Raw genomic sequence first — 21,977 nt, forward strand, 5'->3', positions numbered from 1 at the left:
ACCAGAAGAAGGGGACAAATATACTTTTTTGCAGACATTTTGTATGTCACTTTTGTTACAGGTTAGACAAATATACCTAGGTTCTACATCAAAGTGAGTAAAAAAAGTGCATAAAATCCAAATTAGCATTTTAAAAATGAGAGGCATTTTTTTTCTTTGTTTTAAACAAATTAATATGATGCAGTTAAAAAAAAGGTAACTGGCTAGACCAGGGGTAGGCAACCTTGGCTCTTTTATGACTCAATTCCCAGTGTAGTTCAATAGTGAAATATAACAATTTTCTTGAAAAGTTCTGTTTTTTCACACTAGTCTCATATGCCATTTAAGTCGGGGAGGGGGGAGGGGGAAGGGAGGGAGGTGTTGGGGAGGGTTGGGGAGAGGGGAGGGGGTTGGGAGGGGTTTGGTTTTGTTAAAAATAAAATGTATTGTAAAACTTTTCAATAAAATAATAATAATAATAATAATAATAATAATAATAATAATAATAATAACATCATTAACCGTTTCCTGGCAATTGTATTTCATAATTACACTTCAGAATAGAATGTTACATTAATAAATGCTCATCACCAAATAAAATTCTTTTTTTTTTGTAGTTTCAGATGATAACGCAAGGGTTTTTTGTTTTGTTTTTTAAAAAGTGTTACCTCCCGGTGATTAAGTGTCTTGGCAACATTTTTTGGAACTGTCTGCCATTGCCTTCTTCCTAGATCTAACGGAGAGTGACTGTCCAGATTCATCTAACTGGCATATGTGCCTAAGATAGCACTAAAATTCCTGGTTCTAGACCGGCTGCTTCAGCCAATGTACCAAATGGAAAGCATCGCATGAAAACAAGAACAGTGATTTGGCAAGTTCAGAACAGACTAATAGTTAGTTGGCCCATTATTTAGTCACATTTAGAATAAACCCACTGAAATGGAACTTCACTTACTTCCAGCTTACCAAAAAAAAGCCTGTTCAGTATATTATAATGGTTCCTAGTTGTGCAATATAATTTCATCTTTCTATACTATGTGCAGCATCCTGAAAAAAAATCTGCCTCGGCTTCTCCATTAGTTTTATGAAGCAGATTAGCAAGCATACAGATATATGTAGTGGAAGTCAGACTATCACATTGTACTGTGCCATTTGCACATAATTGGATTTTTAAAATTCAAAATCCTATTTATTTTTAACTGATATATCCCAAGCTGGACTTCAACAAATCCTCTGTCTTGCCATAGAACAGGCATGTCAAACTCACAACATCACATGATGTATCGTGACTTTTTCCCCATTGCCGGCAATGGGGTGGTACGGTTTTGGCATGATGCAGGCCGGCAGTTTGACATGCCTGTCATAGAAACATCGTGTCTAATTCTTTTTAAAAAAATAATATTTTTATGAATTTTCTAATTTTACATTTAGGTATTTAAAAAGCAAGGTGGTGGCTGGGTTAATCAACAGTTCAGTAACATACAAAAATCTTTAGTACAAATCTCAATCTAGAACCTCAAATATTTCCTCTCTTTTTCCCTTAATATCTACTATCTCATATGTAAGCTAATACAGTTCTTATTATATCAATTAAATAAAAACATCATTATTATATTTATCAATAAATTTTTAGCTTATACATATCTTAATTACTTTTATATTCAATCTTTACATTCAATCAATGTCCTGTTATTGGTTTTTCCCAATTTTTAGTTTCCCATCAATATTCAGATTTAACATTTAATATTTATAATTTCCAGTTTTAGGTAACCAAAGTTTCCTTTATCTCAATTCATAACAGAATCTAATATGCAAAATACACATCTTATCTATTTGGATATAATCTTGTTCTATTTCCTAAAAGTTATCTATTTTCCCCATCTTACATCATCTAATTAATAACACAATATCCTCTTTAATAAATCAAAGCCCATTATATATATTATCTGAGTTAATCAATAAATCAAACATATTCATACTATTTTTTCTTTTGGGTCTAATTTTTAAGTATTAAACAAATAGCATCCTTATTTTCAACTAATTTCCAAATGTTTTAAATTTAATGACCAAAATTTCCCTTATCTCAACTTCTCCCTTTGACCCTCGAATTAGTCATATGAAATCCCCTTTGATAAATCAAAACCCCAATTTTCTTCAGCCTTATTCTGGCTTTCTTTCTTTGCCAACTAGCCTTCCATGTCAATGCTTTTAAATCATCAAATAGATCTCCCTCTGGTATTATATCTATTGTTTGGAGTAAGAGAGACCATTTAGTTGCCATTTTTTGGAAGGGCTAGGCCATTTGTATTCCTTAAATTGTCTCCCTATTATTCCAAATTGCCATAATTGTCCTGGTGTGTTTATCTTCCATTCAGTCTGCTCTTCTTCTTGCTCCTCAAATTTCTCAAATTTCAAATTTCTTCTGATTTATATAGAATCATGTCTAATTCTATTTGATGTTTTTCCCTTGTTAACATTTAAAATAACATTTAGATTTCTTATGTTGTAAGGCTTCATACCTGCTATTTCAAAGGCCACATATGGGAAGGCATTAGGAGGATTAGGACGATAAATACAAAATATGTTGCATATTGCAATTGGCTAACTATCTATTTTGGTAATGCCTACTTTTCACAGAATCTTCTCTTAAGCCCTCTTTTAATATATTGTGATTTACCTTGTTGGATGGCCAGTTAATAAAACTCCTTATGAGAAATAAATGTATCCATATTTGGTAAGCAGAATGATTTATGTGTCTTATTTTATTATGAATTTTTATGGAGACATGCAGACCACCAACTATAGCCAATCACTATGTTGCCTTCATAATAGGCACCTAAGCAATATATACAATATAACCAAATTCTGGACAACAGTACCTGAAATCCAGTATAAGATAATGATGAACTGTTGGCAATATCCTGATAAAATTAATAGGTTTGATTACGTGTGATTCTGATGTCGTTCCATGTTAGCACTTGCTTTGTTTTCAGTTTGCCATATGTTTAATGTTGCTCAGTATCAAAACTGTTTCTATGATGTGACTTAAAACAGCATTTTCATGCTGAGCCCAGTGTATTTTGTTCACATGAGGTTTTCATAAAATTCAAGTATCTTCTTTTAATTATTTTATAAGGGAAAACAAATATTTCCAGTTGTGTTAAATTCATAACAAAATTGGAGCAACATTGCCAGATTCCCCAAGTGAAATTTTTATCAGTTCTACTGAAAAGTAATTGATTGCTGTATAGAAACTTTAAAAACTACTAACATACTGTAGGTTTCTGACCCCCTATGTATAGTTAAAAATAAAATGAAAACCCTATTCAGAAATATTTTTCTGAGATATTAGTATTCATATGAAAACCGGCTGAGTGACTTTGGCCCATCATTGTCTTTCAGCTAACTCACCTCACCTCCATCTGTTGTGGAGAAAATTGGAGAAAGGAGTATTAGGCATGTTTGCCATCTTGAGTTATTTATAAAAAATATTAAAAGCAGAATAAAAAATATAGAAAATAAAAACTTTGCCTTTTTTCACAAACAAAATCATTCATAAATTCAATTACCATTTGTGAATTAATTTCCTTACACTTTGAATTTTGCCCAAATTTTATATTTTATTAGAAACAGTTGAGAATATTCATAGCTCAGGTTGTTAGTTTTGGCAGGGGTCTGTTCTCCAAGCTTGATTTTTAGTTCCCAGATGTTTGATTACCAAACTAGGAAACATTTTCAGCAGGGGTTTTGGGTGAAGTGTCTTGTTTGTTTATATACATCTTGGGTGGTCGTTGGTCTTTGTGACTGATAGAATCACAAGTCTGATTGAGTCACAAGGCTGATTGAATGACAGGTTTGGTTGAATTACAAGAATGATTCTGTTCTTGTGACTTTGTGACTTCTGACTGGTTGCTGTGAGGCATGGAATTCAACTAGTGAGGGATGGTCAGTTCTGTTGTTCGTCGGTGGTTTGGATGGTCCACTTCCTTATTGGTTTGTACACTGGTTCTAAGTTAATGTGTTTGTTGATAGACCCGTTGGTAGAATGCCAGGCTTCAATAAACTCATGAGCCTGATGAGTTTTGGCATGGCCAATAACTTCGGCTTTTTCCTAGTTCAACCAGTATTGTTTGTTGTCAGTGTGAATGGCAATCAGGGACTTCAGGTCATGCTGTTTGACAGCCAGCTGGAGTTCATGGATTCTGTTTTTTAACTGTTGTACTGTCTGCCCAATATAGAACTGGTTACAATTTAATATTTTATATTAAATAATAGCTAGCCAGTCAGACAGAGAGATTGATTTTCAGTTGCAAAGTGGCATTGTCAGGTGATGTTACACTTTATGACTGTGTCACTTAGCAATGGAAATTCCTGTCCCAATTAACATTATTAAGTGACCTGTAGCTGTTTACACTGACAGTAACTGAAAACAGTTTAAAGATGATGCACAGTTATTCTCATTATCTCTAATATCACAACATGAGAATAAAAAGATGGTTGGAAAAGCAAAAATGACTTATCCCTGATTCCATATGAAAGGGAAATAAAATAAATCACTTGTACCTGCCTTCCCTTTGTCCATTATCTTTACTTCAGGATCTATTCATTTGCTGAGCTGTGTACAAAAGAAAACCAAAGAGTTCCTGAAAAGAGTAGCATTTTTCCTCTTGATAATCCCTGTCAGGGCTGCTATAAGTGGGGAGGGACAATGTTCCTCCAAATGGGAACTGGACATACTACACATGTAACCAAGCTGCAGTGTTGAAAGAAAACACCAACTACTTCTGTTGTCAAATTAACTTCAACAAAGTTAGAAATATGACTTCATTCTCCAAATCAGTTGTCCTCTCTCAACTGTACAATAGTTCATCACTGTTTTCAAATTAGCATAGAGTCCTCATATAAAAGATTCCATATTCATTGAGTACAAGAACTATAGAGAATGCAATGAATCTGTTACTCTATTCACTAAGATGCATTAGTGAAACAAGGACAATTCATGTGAAATAATTTGTAATCAAATACTGTGTGTGATTATTTAATATGAAGGATTCTTTGTTGCCTCTGTAACAAAGAATGTATGTGGATTCATTTTTCTCTAAAGATAATAGCAATAGCATTTAGACTTATATACCACTTCATAGTGCTTTACAGCATTCTCTGAGCAGTTTACATTGTTAGCACATTGCCCCCAACAATCTGTGTCCTCATTTTACTGACTTCAGAAGAATGGAAATCTGAGTCAACCTTGAACCCTTTCAGGATCTAACTCTTGGTTGTGCGCAGACTTAGCCTCCAATACAACATTCTAACTACTGCGCCACCAAAGACAGTTCCTTAAAATGTGGGATTTAACTCCCCAATAGAAAGATCTAATTGTCCTGTTCTTGGGAGCTTTCAAGCCTTGCTAGTTACAGTCAAGTGAATTCAGCCTACATAGTGTGTTTCACCCACCATTCGAATGAAACAATAATTTCATATGCAAGTATTGTTATTGAACAAAACAGCACAATATAATCTATTTCTGAATCATGTATACACTTTTTAGCTTTTTGAAGGACTCACAGATATAAACATCATTACCAGAATGAGGCCTTGGCACAGAGGGTGAGTGCTGTTTTGTTTCCTGAAGGTCAAACAAGACCTATAAGAAGTCAAGATCAGGAGTCAATAGATATTCTCCAAGGCACTGCACAGTGCTTTAATTATACTACTCCCTACCTACTCCCTATTCTCCAGCTTGACATCTATAATTGGATCCATAAATGAAGGCCTATTATTATTAATTCACACTGTGTTGCCCAGATAGGAATTAACTAATACATTTCTATTCAAAATATAAATATCAGAAACAACAACTGCCTGTCATTTTATAGAACTCCTGGTTTGGAGGTTCCTGTCAACTGAAAATGATTGAAAATGATTAGACTGAGAATTTATTAAGGTATATAGATCATCTGGCTCCTAGTACGTTAAGAATGAAGGTTGTTCTGTACTACAACTATTAGACAAGTCACATTTTATTTTTGCTTCCTTCTGCACATCAATAAAGTATTTGTTAAAATGCATAAAATTATACTGACAAATAAGGTCTCATTCTTAATATTTAATATAAAAATGATGTGCTTTGATAGCTTTGAAAATGATCTATTTGATTATGTTTTTTATGTGATGTGATGACCTCCTCCAGTTTTTATTTGTAAATATTTTTCTTAAAATTCTTGCACTGCTCATCTGTTGAAAGGCTCTGATTTTATATTATATGTAAAAGAAGATTTAACTATAAATCAAGAGGCAGTGGTGATGGCTCAGAGAGTTCTGTGTACAGGTAGGAAACTTACCTTTTATGATCAGTAATTCATAGATAATATTGATCCATCCAGAGAAGCCAATTTACCTTCTCAGAGCTGATTTCCTATAGTACCAGTAAGGAGCAGTAAACAAGGAAGCTGTTTCATGTATCCTTATTAGCCCTGAAAGCAGTAGGAAATTCCCCTTACCCAGATATTTAGTAGTAATAAGTAAAGTCCTTAGAAATTATCTAAAAGCCTTGTCAAAATTTTCAGATAATTTCCAGAGAAAGCATTTTTGAACTTACTAATAGGGCTGAGGCTCACTACGATGGGAAAGATTTAAAACTCAGTAAAAAAAGTGGACATCTTTGAAGGGAAAAATTTGAAAACAGTTACATTCAAGGGCTTTAAAAAATTAACTGTGCAAAAAAGTGCCCGAAAGTGAGCAATTAAAACAAGACTGCATTGTGCACACCTACTGTAGAATTATAGTACACTACATCCATTTTAATGAATAGTATAGAAGCAAAAAAAACTGGGATAGAAACTCATATGTCCTACCAAGTGTCAGTCAGCAATTTTCCGCAGGCTTCTGACAAGTTTCCTGACCGTGAAAAGAGCAGTTCCAGAAACCAACAGGAATACAAAAATGCAGACTCTGTGCCAGAGAAAGATTTTTGAGGAATCCCATCTCCTGTGGAGGGCTGCCTTGATTCACTATTTAAAACAAGGCCAAAGACACCAGATTACTGATCCATCTGATACTTTATATTTCCATTCTTATTTATCATTCTATTATTCAATTGCTGTAAAAATTGTTATCTTAAAAGCTATGATTATTATTTTATTTTTAAACAACTGATCTTTTCAAAATGGCATGCTTCGTATCCTTGTTTTTAAAATAGCTAAGAATACAAACCAGCAAAAATAGGATGGTTGGTTTGTTGGTTGGCTGATATTTTTTAAGTGGGAGAGCAGAGCATCTGCTAAAATTTCTATCAATAAAATTAGATTTATTTTCAATTGATAATTTTATGCTGAGTTGTTTCAGTAGTGTAATCTGCTGCAAATTACTTACAAGTAATCCCACTGAAGTTTTTCCATAAGGATTAACTATTACTAAATTTTCTCAATGCTGAAGCCTATCACAGGTTCAATAGAATACATGTGGGGATGAAAATTGTAAAATTAAAATACATGTCTCTTTTATTTTGTTATTTTCTCAACTGTCTTTTGGCATCTACTGTATTAGAATAATATGGTTTCCCCCATTAATTGCATCTTAGCAATGCTAACTGAGAATTAGGCAGTAACCTGTTGGCAAAACTTGAATTGTACTCCTGCATAAAGTTTTCAAGGTGAATGATTCAGGCATAGTTTCTTGCTGTCATCCTGCCCATTGCTCATGTACTAAATCTTATTACAGCTATGCCAATTCATCTATTCATCCATTTGCACTGCAGAGAAATATATAAAAAAGATAACAGAATAAATAAGGAAATGTAGCATGTCAAGCTGCCAAGGAAGAAGGGCATCACTGGCTCTAGAGTATAAGACTAAAACGTTAATTGTACCTGTACCTGTAAGTAATTAATACACATTTTTAGCTTAGAGTTTGTTTCATGGAATCTGGTATCTTTGTTTTCCCCCCTCCCCCTGTCCCCTTTCATCTGCCTAAACCAGGGGTAGGGAACCTTGGCTCTTTTATGACTTGTGGACTTCAATACCCAGAATTTCTGAACCAGCCATACTGACTCAGGAATTCTGGGAGTTGAAGTCCACAAGTCATAAAAGAGCCTAGCACTGGCCTAGGCAATCCTTATTTATAAAGTTATTTGGCATTTTCACAAGTTTATGCATTTCATTCATACTATCTGAAATATTTTGCAATGATTGCTCATTCTATCTTAGCAATTCTCTTCACGATATGGATTTGTAAATAATGGCAAATCTAGTAAATCCAATCTACAAAGCAACTTCCACCCAGCAATCCAAAGAAACCTAAATATGCAATTTATTTTCCAGCCAATTAAAAAAACTCTCTGCTCATGTTCACAGAATGAGTAAAGGAAGGTAACATGGTTGCCATGGTTATAGACATTAACATTGCATGTAATAAGTACAAAATCAAGGATACACTATTCAATCAACCCTGGGGGGAAAAAGTGCAGCTCTAAATACAATCTGAAATCATCATAAAATAGATGAGCCTTATTTGACTTTCTGCACTGTCCTCTGACTTTCTGTGACTATATGTAGATTTCATGTTTTTAAAATCCATGTATTTTATTTTCATTTTTCCACCTCTAATTTTTTGCACCTGAGGATTTCTAGGGTTCTCAGTATTTATGACTTTTAATTGGCCTATTGGAGGCACTGTATTATTTCAGATTTTTTTAAATGATCTACATGGCTTCCTTTGTTTTAGTGGTTGATTTTAAGTATTCTTAACTACTAAATGTATTCATATTGCCATCAACATAATCTTAAACCATCTTGTATAATTTCAGTAAAAGATTTTTATGCTCACTGGCATTGGCATTAACTCTGTTGCCTTAATCTTATTCCCTACATCCTATCGATTTCAATTAAGGTACTTTCCTTTCGTTCCTTTGCTTTTAAGTCTAAGGAAGATTAAATAGTTCTTGGAAACAGACCAAAGACCAATTGATTTACACTTGTCCTGCTAATGAGGACTCAGGTGTGGCAGTTTTTAATGTAACCTCAGCATCTTTCTTGACAGTAGCCAATTCACTATTATCCATTCAAGATAGTAGCACCTACTGTGTGTTGATAGGTTACTAACAGGGAAGCAAATCCTATGTCTGTTAAAAACTGGCTTTGGCAGCTTCGTGCAAAATGACCCATTTAAAATGTAGTAGAAAAGTCTCTCTGATTTTTTTATGCTGTAGAATAAAGTTTCTTTTTCAGATGGGCACATCTCCTAGTAACGTCTTGGACATTTCTGCCATATTTTTATAACAGAATGGAAGACCTTTGCCATACTGCTAAGTTTGTAAGCCGCCCTGAGTCTTCGGAGAAGGGCGGGATATAAATGGAATAAAAATAAAAATAAAAATAAATCTTCTGGAATATTTTCTTATTTCTCAGTCTAGCCTCATATTTCCTGATAATCTTTTCTCAAAGAGTTAACCAGATCCAATCCTGCTTAGTATTCAAGATCAGCCAAGACAGCTCGGTAATGTCTCTTGGCTGGGGTTCCTTGCTATAGTGATGATCATTTTTACTGATATAATTTGCACAGCAATATGTGATATATTACAATATCTAAATAATAGGCACAGTGGCATATTCAGTACAGTGGTTACCACAATTGTTCACTGTCAGTAATAAGTTTATTAAGACATAGTATCTTACCAACTGTAACAAGGCTGGCTCCAAGTTTTAAAACGTTCTGTGATGGACACTTTCTTACATATTTATAGCCTTTTTGTGAGTGTTTCAGAGACATTACATGAGATGGAAGGCCATAAAAATCAAATAAATAAATATGATAATCTTATTTGATAGAAGTAGCATTCAGTGTTGAGGCAGCAAACTATGCCTAACCCTTTTAAATCTCTACAGTGACATCAACATAGTAATTTGTATTATTGTGGGAGATTATAGTGAATATTTTAATGAAATTTAGTACTGCTCAGAAAGCCAGACCTGAATTGGTTTAAGTGATGTTTAGAATAATGGTGGCAACAGACCTGGATATCAGTTAATTAAACTTTTGCTATTCTGTGCAAGAAAACGAAGTTTTTTTGATCTTGACATTTTTTATTAGGAAGACAAAGAAGTACCTTGCATATGAGATATTAAATCATAGCTGAGATATTAAATCATAGTTACCAAGCTATCTGTTTCTAACACTATTACACTGTTTTCTTTAGCTGCTAGAATGTCAACAAGAGGTTATTAAAAATAAGGCAAGATCATCATATTGTTAATAGCAAAAGTGCAAGCCATCTGTTAAATCTCCTAGAAAATATTTGCATGGTATATAAAATAGCTAAGAAATGCTTCAAGTGTATCTAAAATAAACAGACAGCAAAATATTTTATGTCATCATGTTTAAACCACAACTGTCCAAAGAAAGCAGAGAATTTACATATACTACCAACTACATTCCCTTCACAACGTTTACACACAGTCAGGCCTGCTTGTGTTTAGTCCTAAAGCAACATCATGGACTTTTAAATAATTCTTTGAGTCAAATGTAAATTCATTATATATGATACTATATGTACTGGGCAAACTAATTTTTATATGCAAATGATATTTTTTAAAAGTTTATGAAAATCATTATGTCTATATATGGGCTAAAGCAGTGGTTCTCAACCTATTGTCCACAGATCCCTGGGGGGGCATGATGTCATCACAGGGGGGTCCACAAAGGCTTAAAAATGTTAGGATTTAAATCTTGTTAAGCCTTGGTGGTCCATCTGATCTTCTGATATTTTAAATACACTGTGTGAGAAGTGGCTTACAAGGAGAAATCTGGAAGAATCCCATACTTGTTTTTGAAAGCAGAGAAAGATGAAGTAATTAACTTTATACCTTTATACCAAATAAATTCTAAAACCCTTTAGAACATGTTTAGAAGTATTATTAGTAGTCAATACCCTGTCCTATCATTCTCCCATTCTTATTATTTCCTCCATAAGCTAACAGACTGAATATAGTAGTTATAACAGGAATAGGCAATGTGTAACCTTCAATTGTTTCTAATAATCCTCATCAGTCTTTTCTTCCTAATGATTTTTGGAATTATAGATCAATAATGTCTGAAGTACCATGAATTGCCTATTTTATGGAAGATGTGAGTCTTATAAATAGATTCCATACAGCCAAGAACATGTGGTTAAAATGGAACATAGTAATCAGAATGTATGATGATGGTGATGATAATAATGATGATGATGGGTTCTAATAAAATCTGCCTATTGAATATCACTGATACTTCCTTGCATAATCCATTCCTTATTTAATTCTACTTACTGACATTTCCAAAAGATTCCTCTACCAGCTATTCTTATTTCTGCTGTCAAGTAATCCTCCATTTATTTCCGTGTAGCAGGCCTTTCTATGGATTAAATAATACCTGAGTTTTGGTTTTTGCTTGGTTAGTTACCTAAAATATGTTTCAGCTCACAAACACAGCTAAAAATATTTAATAGGAGTTTGCTAGAAGCATAAAATTCCAAGCTAGGTTCTGACAGGCCATATTGTATACTGTATAACTATTTATATCTCTGGGCAGAAGTAATGAAAAATAATAGCAGGCAAAATGTAGATACAATTCTCTGGAAGTACCCATGTTCTTTTTTTTCATTGTTTTATCTGATGTTCATTTTAAACAGAATAGATTTATTCCCACAAATGTATGTTGTTTTATTATATTCTTTTCAACCCTGCATGCAAGATTATCCATTACAGTGGTTCTGCATATATTATACACTTCTTTGTATTACTAGCATTACCTAAATAACATCTGATGGGATGCCCTGATTAGCATGTAAATTGGACCATTTTTCTATGTAGAGTAATAGTTTATTCCTGATTACCAACAGTAAAAGCTTCTCAAGTAAATAAGGAAAGCAAAATTAGTACCAAAGTGATGTGGATACATTTGTCTCAAATACTGAAAGTTAATGATACATTTTGTTTAAAATGAAAGACTGTCACTCAAGAATAAAGACCATTCATGAATGCAGAACAATTGAACACAGAATGTCTCAGATTTAATCCCAGAGTTTTCACAGAGAAAACTCAGATCTGAAACTTTGAAAAGTCATCATCTAGTCTCATTGAGAACATGGTTCCATTGAATTATAACTTAAAATATTACTAGTTTTAATGTATTAAAATGTTGATATTGTATTATAACTTTTATTATATATTTCTTTTTTATTTGGGGGTTGGTATATGTATATATGTTCATCTATGTGTGTATATGTACAGTCATGGCCGAAATTGTTGGCACCCCAGAAATTTTTCCAGAAAATCAAGTATTTCTCACAGAAAATTATTGCAGGAACACATGTTTTGCTATACACAGGTTTATTCCCTTTGTGTGTATTGGAACACAACAAAAAAGGGAGGAAAAAAAGCAAATTGGACATAATGTCAAACAAAACTCCAAAAATGGGCCGGACAAAATTATTGGCACCCTTAACTTAATATTTGGTTGCACACCCTTTGGAAAAAATAACTGAAATCAGTCGCTTCCTATAACCATCAATAAGCTTCTTACACCTCTCACCCGGAATTTTGGACCACTCTTCCTTTGCAAACTGCTCCAGCTCTCTCTTATTGGAAGGGCACCTTTTCCCAACAGCAATTTTAAGATCTCTCCACAGGTGTTCAATGGGATTCAGATCTGGACTCATTGCTGGCCACTTCAGAACTCTCCAGCACTTTCTTGCCATCCATTTCTGGGTGCTTTTTGACGTATGTTTGGGGTCATTGTCCTGCTGGAAGACCCAAGATCTCGGACGCAAACCCAGCTTTCTGACACTGGGCTCTACAGTGCGACCCAAAATCCTTTGGTAATCCTCAGATTTCATAATGCCTTGCACACATTCAAGGCACCCAGTGCCAGAGGCAGCAAAACAACCCCAAAACATCATTGAACCTCCACCATATTTCACTGTAGGTACTGTGTTCTTTTCTTTGTAGGCCTAATTTGGTTTTTGGTAAACAGTAGAATGATGTGCTTTACCAAAAAGCTCTATCTTGGTCTCATCTGTCCACAAGACGTTTTCCCAGAAGGATTTTGGCTTACTCAAGTACATTTTGGCAAACTGTAATCTTGCTTTTTTATGTCTCTGTGTCAGCAGTGGGGTCCTCCTGGGTCTCCTGCCATAGCGTTTCATTTCATTTAAATGTCGATGGATAGTTTGCGCCGACACTGATGCTCCCTGAGCCTGCAGGACAGCTTGCATTCCTTTGGAACTTGTTTGGGGCTGCTTATCCACCATCCGGACTATCCTGCGTTGCAACCTTTCATCAATTTTTCGCTACAGATTCGCTACAGTGCCATGGGTTGCAAACTTCTTGATAATATTGCACACTGTGGACAAAGGCAAATCTAGATCTCTGGAGATGGACTTGTAACCTTGAGAGTGTTGATATTTGTCCACAATTTTGGTTCTCAAGTCCTCAGACAGTTCTCTTCTCTTTCTGTTGTCCATGCTTAGCGTGGCACACACAGACACACAATGCAAAGACTAAGTGAACTTCTCTCCTTTTTATCTGCTTTCAGGTGTGATTTTTATATTGCCCACACCTTTTACTTGCCCCAGGTGAGTTTAAAGGAGCATCACGTGCTTGAAACAATCTTGTTTACCCACAATTTTGAAAGGGTGCCAATAATTTTGTCCGGCCCATTTTTGGAGTTTTGTTTGACATTATGTCCAATTTGCATTTTTCCCTCCCTTTTTTTGTTGTGTTCCAATACACACAAAGGGAATAAACCTGTGTATAGCAAAACATGTGTTCCTGCAATACTTTTCTGTGAGAAATACTTGATTTTCTGGAAAAATTTCTGGGGTGCCAACAATTTCGGCCATGACTGTATATATGCCATCATTTATAGTCATGATTACAACTATGGCTAGCTGCAGTAAAGTAAATAACATCAACAGATTGTACATGTTTACTACTACCTGAACCATATTTCAACACTGGTGATTTGATATTATTCCCTAGATTGCTGTCATTTATCAGTAGAGCAGTAGCACATGGTCTTTATCCTCTAAAGAAATTACATCTAGTGGAAGGTTTACCGTTATGCAGAGACTAAAGAATATGATCTTGAGGAAAATAGGCAAGAACTATTACGCAAACAAAGAAAGTTGAAATATTCCTTATGTGCCAGGAAACAAGATAACATTAAAGAGAAACTCAGGCATACTCCTCCCTGATTCAGTAGGACATGAGAGGGAAAGGGGTAAAGCAGAAACAGTCTTGCAACATTCTGGTATTACAACTTTCCAAATAAGGTGTAGTCCTCATCTTTCTGTGGAATCTATTTATGGTGGTCTGTCCCAAAGGCTTCAATTGTTACAACTTACATAGAAATCCTTTTAGCAGACTTTTAAATGCTGAAGAGTGTGGGTTATACATATTAGCTTTTTAGTAAAGCTATTGAAACAAAAATGTAGCACAAACTTCAGTTTATGTCTTCATTCACTGCTATAACCAGTGGTGGGATTCAACCAGTTCGCACCAGCTCGGCAGAACCGGGAGCTACTTTTTGTTGCCCAGGCCCAGAATGGACTTCTGGAAGCGGCATCCACACAGAGAACCAGTTGTTCACATATTTGAATCCCACCACTGGCTATAACCAAATAATATGTAGTTTGGACATAATAAAATAATGAAATAACAAGAATAATTTGTTAAACCTGTTTGCCACCCAACTCTTAAAGACTGGGCAGGTCACACCAAAATACATTGAAACATAAAAAATACATTGAAACATAAAAAATAAACATAAAAATGGCAAGTGCAATGAAGCAAGGGGTCTCACTCTTCCTCACCAAAGGCCGGGGTGAAGAGACTGGTCTACACAGCTCTTCTGAACAACAGCAGACTGGAGGCCATCCAGATGTTGGATGAGATCTTTTTTATTGAAAAGTTTTACAATACATTTTTTTAAAAAGACAAAACCCCTCCCAACCCCTTCCCCTCTCCCCAACCCTCCCCAACACCTCCTTCCCCTCCCCCTCCCCCCTCCCCGACTTCCCAGAGCTCAATACAGGGTATAAAAATACAAACAATCATAGTCTACCTTATGCAAACAACAATAAAATATTAAATCTATCGCACTTTAACTCTTATAAAATAACTACAAGCAATTTAAATATCACATCAATACTTATTCAAATGCTAGATGAAACTTTTTAGTCCCATATTTATTCTGGATATAATCAATCCATCTTCTCCACTCCACAATATATCTCTGTTGCGACTGATCTTTCAAGTACGCTGAGATCTTTGCCATTTCCGCCAGATTGGAGACTTTTAAAGTCCATTCTTCTATAGTCGGCAGTTCTTCCTTCTTCCAATATTGCGCTACTAAAAGTCTCACTGCCGTAATTAAGTTCAACATCAGCTTAGTGTCCACAACAGTAGTATCAGTAATAATGCCCAGTAAAAACAGTTGCGGACAACTGTTGTTTTAGAGGGCAGGCACTGTCACAGAGAAGACACACTTCCAGGGTATCAACTTATGACATTTTTAATCAAAGGAAACCAAAGTGCTTCAACCCTGCAGGATTAAATGAGGAAGAAGTTAAGGGACACAAGCAGTACCTCTAGTAATTAGGCCCTATATCATGTATGGCTTCATAGATAGGTAACTACCAGCAATTTGAATTGCACCTGGAGGCAAACCTTGGCCCATACATTAAATGATTGACCCACTGGGATCCCCATATCAAAATAACTTACCTTATGTGTGGCCCAAATTTGAAAATTACATTTAAGACAGCACAGTACCTGAGCTGAGATCGGCATACGCGAGACTGATTGGGGTAGATTGTATGGGTGATAGTGAAATGCAATTTTATCATATTTTACCTATCTATATATTAAATTGCTGTATTTGATTCTAATTTCATTGTAAATTGTATTTTAACCAATTTCATTTTAAATTGTTTTACTGCATTTTAGTAATAACGTGTGTTTGGAACTCTGCACCTTGATATGGCCCAAGGGCTAATCAATAAAGCAATTAATACAGAATTGCACCTGGAAGCAAACCAGTAACAGTGCAGCTTGCAAAGCAGAGGTGTTACCTGGGCATATTAAGGCATGCCCATTGCTGCTTGCTTCACTACATATTGGACCAATGAAAGCTTCAAGGGCAGCCTAATGTGGAGGATATACTATTTTGTACTTTTGTACTTTGTAGAGCTTCTTTGCTATAGAAAAGGATGGGAAATAATGTATTTTAGCAACACAAAAATAAATTTTAGCAACACAAATAATCTTTTCACAATAGCTGGAAATATAACACATATTTAATATACCTATAATCCTAATACATTGTTTTGGTATTTTTTTTCAGGTAGACCACTAATGATAGTGGTTGAATACATGGAGAATGGATCCCTTGACTCCTTTCTACGGGTGAGGTATCATTTTCTCAGGACATCTGAATAAGAATCCATTCTAAGAAAAGGTTTTAAATCATTTATCCTACTAATTTTTTCCTAATGTTATTCATAGATTTTTACTAGAAGAGAAACACATTGCCCAAGGTAAACATCTTAGGTTCAGTAATATATAAGTATAGCCAGAAAGAAAAGAATATTTAAACTTAAGAATGTAATTGATTTGTTATACAAATTACATTTCCATATTTAGCCAAATGTACTTTAAATTTTGCTACTATATGAAACAAAAAGATGATTGAAATATGAATTCCTTGCCATATGGCCACTGCTCATTTTACTCATTTGTTTAAAAAGATGTTTTCTCGGTGGGATTTTTTTTTCACTTTGGAAGAGTAGTAAAGGTTAGTAATTGATTTATAATTATCAATGGTTAGTTGTGCTTAAACAATTTGAATTAGCAATCACTGGAGTGACTTGATGATCTTATTTCAATTAAAGTCAGTTGTAAATAAATATAGGGATCATAAAAAGAAACAGACTTTTCAAATAATAACATATGCATCCCTACACAGCAGGTGATAAATTCCCAATCTTTAATATATTCATAAGTAATACAGAGAATACTTTGTCCTGCCATTGACATGTTGCCATAATAGAAAAGATACCTGACATAGAATTCTTTAACTGCTCCCTCCTGCTTTTGCAAATCCCTTAAAAACTTACTTAAATATATATCAGCTAGTTAATTTAAGTCACAACAGCATAGTGCTAGAAGTTGTTTCACGATGATCAGTAGTTTTTAGAAAACTTACAGCTAAATTGTTAGACTCTGTATCTCATGAACTCATGGGAAAAGACTCTTGAAAGTCTTTGGTTCATGATAGGAAAAAAACGAGTCAAAAAGAGATAAAGGAAGTTTGATTGGACTATGTGATTGGGTTCAATTAATAGCTTTTATTCTAGAACTGAACCAAAGAAAAAATTTACCAACAGATTAATGTCCCTAAAAAGATTTTCCAGATTTCCTTTTGTTTGCAAAGGAGCCTTCAAGGAAGTCCCACCTATGAGATGTGCGCCATGCAGGGCTTTTTTTCTCATAGAACGCTCAGAACGGAGTTCCGGCACCTTTTTTGGGTGGAACCTTGTAGGGTAGGCAAGGCGGGTTGTATGACATGTGTGAGTTCCGGCACCTTTTTCTTTTACAAAAAAAGCACTGGCGCCATGAGATGAAAAAGGTTGAACATCTGCCATTCATTTAACCAAGGTCAGAGCTATGGAAATGGAAAGTGAGAAGGGGCACAATCTTAGTTTGGAAGGTTATTTATTGAGTCTTTTTATTATTTTGTTTGTTGCTTGTGGTTTCTGAACATAAAAATGTCTTGGAATCCTCCTGCTTTTCTTTAAATTAGGATTCCCTTTTCCTAATTAGACATGCCTACCGTTCCTTTACTACTGCATAAGGGTGTCAGTTCTGACTGCAAAGGGGAGTTGTTTCCTACAAATAGTGTTTATAGCCTCTGGGTCGTAAAGCTTAAGCTAAAATAGGAGAAATGTTTAGACTCATGTAACAAAGATAAAATGAAAAAGTGGAGACAAAGTAGAATTGAGTCAATAATATAGTTTAGCAAAAGTTACATATTCATCACTACACTCATAACAGCCTTCAAGCTACAGGCTTTGCATGAAATGGACCACTCTATTCAAATTAATTTCATTTGCATAATGATGGCATTATGCAAATGACACACATTGATTAAAATGAGGTTATGTGGCATTTCTATAATGATGATATTATACGAATAACACAAAGTGACATGGATAATATACACCCTGGTCTAGTGAATATTTGTAAACATCTGCCTAAAATAGTCTATAAAGATTAGGTACAGTCAAAAATTATATATTGGTGATTGATAGAGCATAATCCTGTTATTTTCAGTCAGAATTGAGGAGAAAGAGTCTCCTTGAACATCTGTGATCATTGGTAACTTGGTTTATGTGCAAGGTTTACACAAGATGCTAAGCTAAACTAATAACTCAGATTATAATTTAGCACTTTATGTATATTAAGCTTGAATAAGCCCATTTCCTTTTGTCGATTCTGCAGTTGGTAAATGATTCAGTCTTCAATATTTAGCAGAAGAAATACTTATACATACAATGTTGTCATACTAGAGATTTTATTTTGTGTGTAAAATTAAGGCAAATTAATATGTCTGAACAAATTTGATGGATTCTAAATGGAGGGGAGGGACGCGGTGGCTCAGTGGGTTAGGACGCTGAGCTTGTCGATCAGAAGATTGGCAGTTTGGCGGGTAGAATCCCAAGTGCCGCATAGCAGAGTGAGCGCCTGTTACTCGTCCCAGCTTCTGCCAACCTAGCAGTTCAAAAGCACGTAAAAATACAAGTAGAAAAATAGGAACCACCACGGTGGGAAGGTAACAGCGTTCCGTGCACCTTTGGCATCCAGTCATGCCAGCCACATGACCACGGACACATCCTCGGACAAGTGCTGGCTCTTCAGCTTTGAAACGGAGATGAGCAACGGCCCCTAGAGTTGGAAACAACTAGCATGCATGTGCGGGGGAAACTTTACCTTTAAATGGAGGGGGCTGCTGTTCCTATATAGGTATGTCATCAAGCTTTTTATGTCAAAATATAAAACTGAGATAGCTACACTGTAGGTATATTAAAATAGCAAACCTTCTTTGTGTTGTGGAGATGTATATCAAAGCAAGGTATCACAAACTATTTACCAAACCTCAAGAAAACTTGAGAAGGAAAGGTAAAAAATAGTTTTCTATGGAGAATTGTTAGGATATATGGCTGTACAATCAAACAGCTCTTCTATAATTCCCAGTGTAACATTGCCATTAACCTCATCTTCCTCACAGCTAGAGGTTACACACTTAAGTAGAAGCTTGTATTAAATAATGCTGAGAAAGAAGAGACTTCCATAAAATGAAGCCATAAAGTGAGTGCTCTAAATCCATCTAAGTTAGCTTCTCTATCTTAAATTGGATGAAGAGGCTGACACGACGCTGCAAAATTTAATAGCCCTGTTTTATTTGTCAGTTACAAAAGATACTTAAAAAGTAGAGCCTGTCTCTATCTCTTTTTCTCTCTTAGTACATACAACCTTTGCAACAAAACTTTTGATTTCTCCCTTCTTATTTTTATTCACTTCCTTTGCTTATTTTGTTATTCTTAAATTATAAAAGAAGAAACAAAGCTGAAAAAGGAAACAAGAACACACAAGACTTATATTTGCAGACATCAAGAAACTGAAACCATGATCCATTAGAGTCATCCATAGCCGCTCTATATTAATCAATTCTACAAACCACCCAATAATTGGAGCCAGATGTTTATCTTTCTGATGCTCAACACATGTCCGTATATCTATTTTCTTTGCTCAGAACTGAAAATATTAAATCTCAAAGCAAAGTTAATACATGTAAGCCTTCTTACCAAAACTGAACAATATATATAAATAAAACATTAATTTCATAATATTTTCAACAATATAAATAAAATGAACTCATTTCTAAAATGTTACTTCTTGTTGAAAAAGATATACCATATTTTTCCGTATATAAGACGCACCCTTGTATAAGACGCTCTAGCATGTGAGTTCCAAGCTTACAGCAAACAAAGTCAGTGCTAGGAGCAACCACCTCCCAGAATTCTAAATAGATGCCTCCCAGCTGGCCCCAACCCCCACACACCTAACCAGCATCCAGCACAATGAGCATCCATAGTCAGTTCAGAGCAGCAGCCTTCCTACCCTGGTAAACAAACCGGTGTGGCCACCGGCATGACAGCAAGGCAAGGGAAGCAAAGGCAGGTTTTAAACTCCATGCCATTTCTCTGCACCAGAAGTTCGACCAGCCGCTATTATCGAGCAGGATGGCCTCGTAGCTGCATTGCACAGGGTCCCCAGACAGCATAGAAGTATGAAGGAGGGACAGGGCTGTTGCTGCCAACCAAGCTGCTGATCTCAACCTCTGCCTCCGGACACTGCCATCCGACAATTTTGCCCCCTCCCCCCACCCATTAGTGGCAAGCCCACAGGGGCTTGACAACTGCACCAGGTGCCATGGCAGCAGCATGTGAAGAACCCACACATGCATGGCTTGGGTTACAGAAGTTACCATTATTTTTTCATGTATAAGACACTGCACTTGTATAAGACGCACCTGAATTTTGAACAGGGTGTTTGCAGGAAAAAAAGTGTCTTATACACGGAAAAATACGGTAATCTAAATAGCTATTGGAATGGTTAGCAGATTTGAGTTGGGTTTTGTCTGTGATTTTTCGTTTGGTTTTGGTTTTGGTTTTGGTTTTAAATTTGGATGACGATGATGATTTTAAGCAGTTTCGCTTTTTCTTCAAAAATTTAAACTGCAATATAAGTGTTTTAGCTTGCTTTGCAGATTTTTTGTGCTGCTATACAAATTTAGAAATATGTTTTTTGCCATTGTTAAAATGGTGTTTCCATAGTCGATATTGATGCTAGTCTGGAATAAGAATAACATCCTGGGCAAAACATTCATCTTAATCACTGAAATTTACCCAGCTATGGCAATTGAAGTTTAGCCTCCTTCTTCTGGGAGAAGCATGTGGTATTGGCTGTTTGTTCCTCTTTTTTAAACTGCCAGAGGGGGTGTGTTCTGTGGGTGGAGGTGTGCTCTGATTGGGTGGGGGATTAAGTGTGTTCTGATTGGGTGGGAGTGTGTTTTGAATGGTGGGTGTGTTCTGATTGGGTGGGGGTGTGTTTTGAGTGGATGGGCTGGTCTCAGCTGCCAGCCTTAGACCTGAGCTGGTGAGTTGTGCTGCTTTTGTTCGGCTTTGTGTTTGTGGTGGTGCCATGTTTTTATAGTGGGTGTCAGTTTGCTTATTGTGTGGTTTGGAGGGGTTTTGCGGTTGTGCGTCATTATCATTGTGGGTTTGGATTTGCTTTTTGAATGGTTGTGTGGTGGTGGTGTCATGTGCTGTTATCATGAGTTTGGGTCTGGTATCATTCTTGGTGGTTGGGACTCGTCTGTCAATCAAGGCGGGTTTCCAAATGGCTGGTAGGCGAGAGGTATCATCTCGTTTGTTCATGCTGTGGGGGCGTTTTTCTATCTCAATGGCTTCTCTGGTTATTCTGTTGTTAAAATGTTCAATTTTGGCGATAGTTTTGGGTTTTTTTTAAATCAATTTCATGTCCCGTGGCTTCAAAGTGTTGGAACAGGGATGAAGTTTGTTCTCCCTTTCTGAGTGAGTTTTTGTGCTCTTCAATGCGTGCACTTATTCTTCTGTTGGTCTGTCCGATGTATGTTGTGGGGCAGGTGGGGCATGGGATTTCGTATACTCCTTGGTTTTCTAACCCAATTATGTCTTTGGGGTTTCTTAGGATGGTGGATATTTTTCTGTCTGTGTAGAATGCTGTTTTGATGTTGTGTTTTTGGAGGATCTTGCTGATTCTGTCTTTGGTCCCTTTTAAGTATGGGAGGAGGGCTTTGCCATTTTCTTGTTCTCTGTCTTGGGTTTTTGTGGGTGTCTCTCTTCAGATTAAGTTGGTAATCGT

At 35.7% G+C, this 21,977-nt stretch overlaps 1 protein-coding gene across 1 annotated transcript in view; it reads left to right on the forward strand.

The window, feature by feature from the left end:
- The window catches only part of EPHA6 (EPH receptor A6), a gene marked incomplete at both ends in the record, with an annotated part of 451,179 nt that overhangs the window by 369,722 nt on the left and 59,480 nt on the right, over positions 1-21,977 (forward strand). Inside the window, one exon of the mRNA XM_083361258.1 lies at positions 16,361-16,418. Coding sequence (XP_083217384.1) covers positions 16,361-16,418 — 58 coding nt within the window. The remainder of the gene's footprint in view (positions 1-16,360; positions 16,419-21,977) is intronic.

This window comes from Vipera ursinii (assembly GCF_947247035.1).
Source record: "Vipera ursinii genome assembly, chromosome: 4".
In the NCBI taxonomy this organism is placed as follows: Eukaryota; Metazoa; Chordata; class Lepidosauria; order Squamata; family Viperidae; genus Vipera; species Vipera ursinii.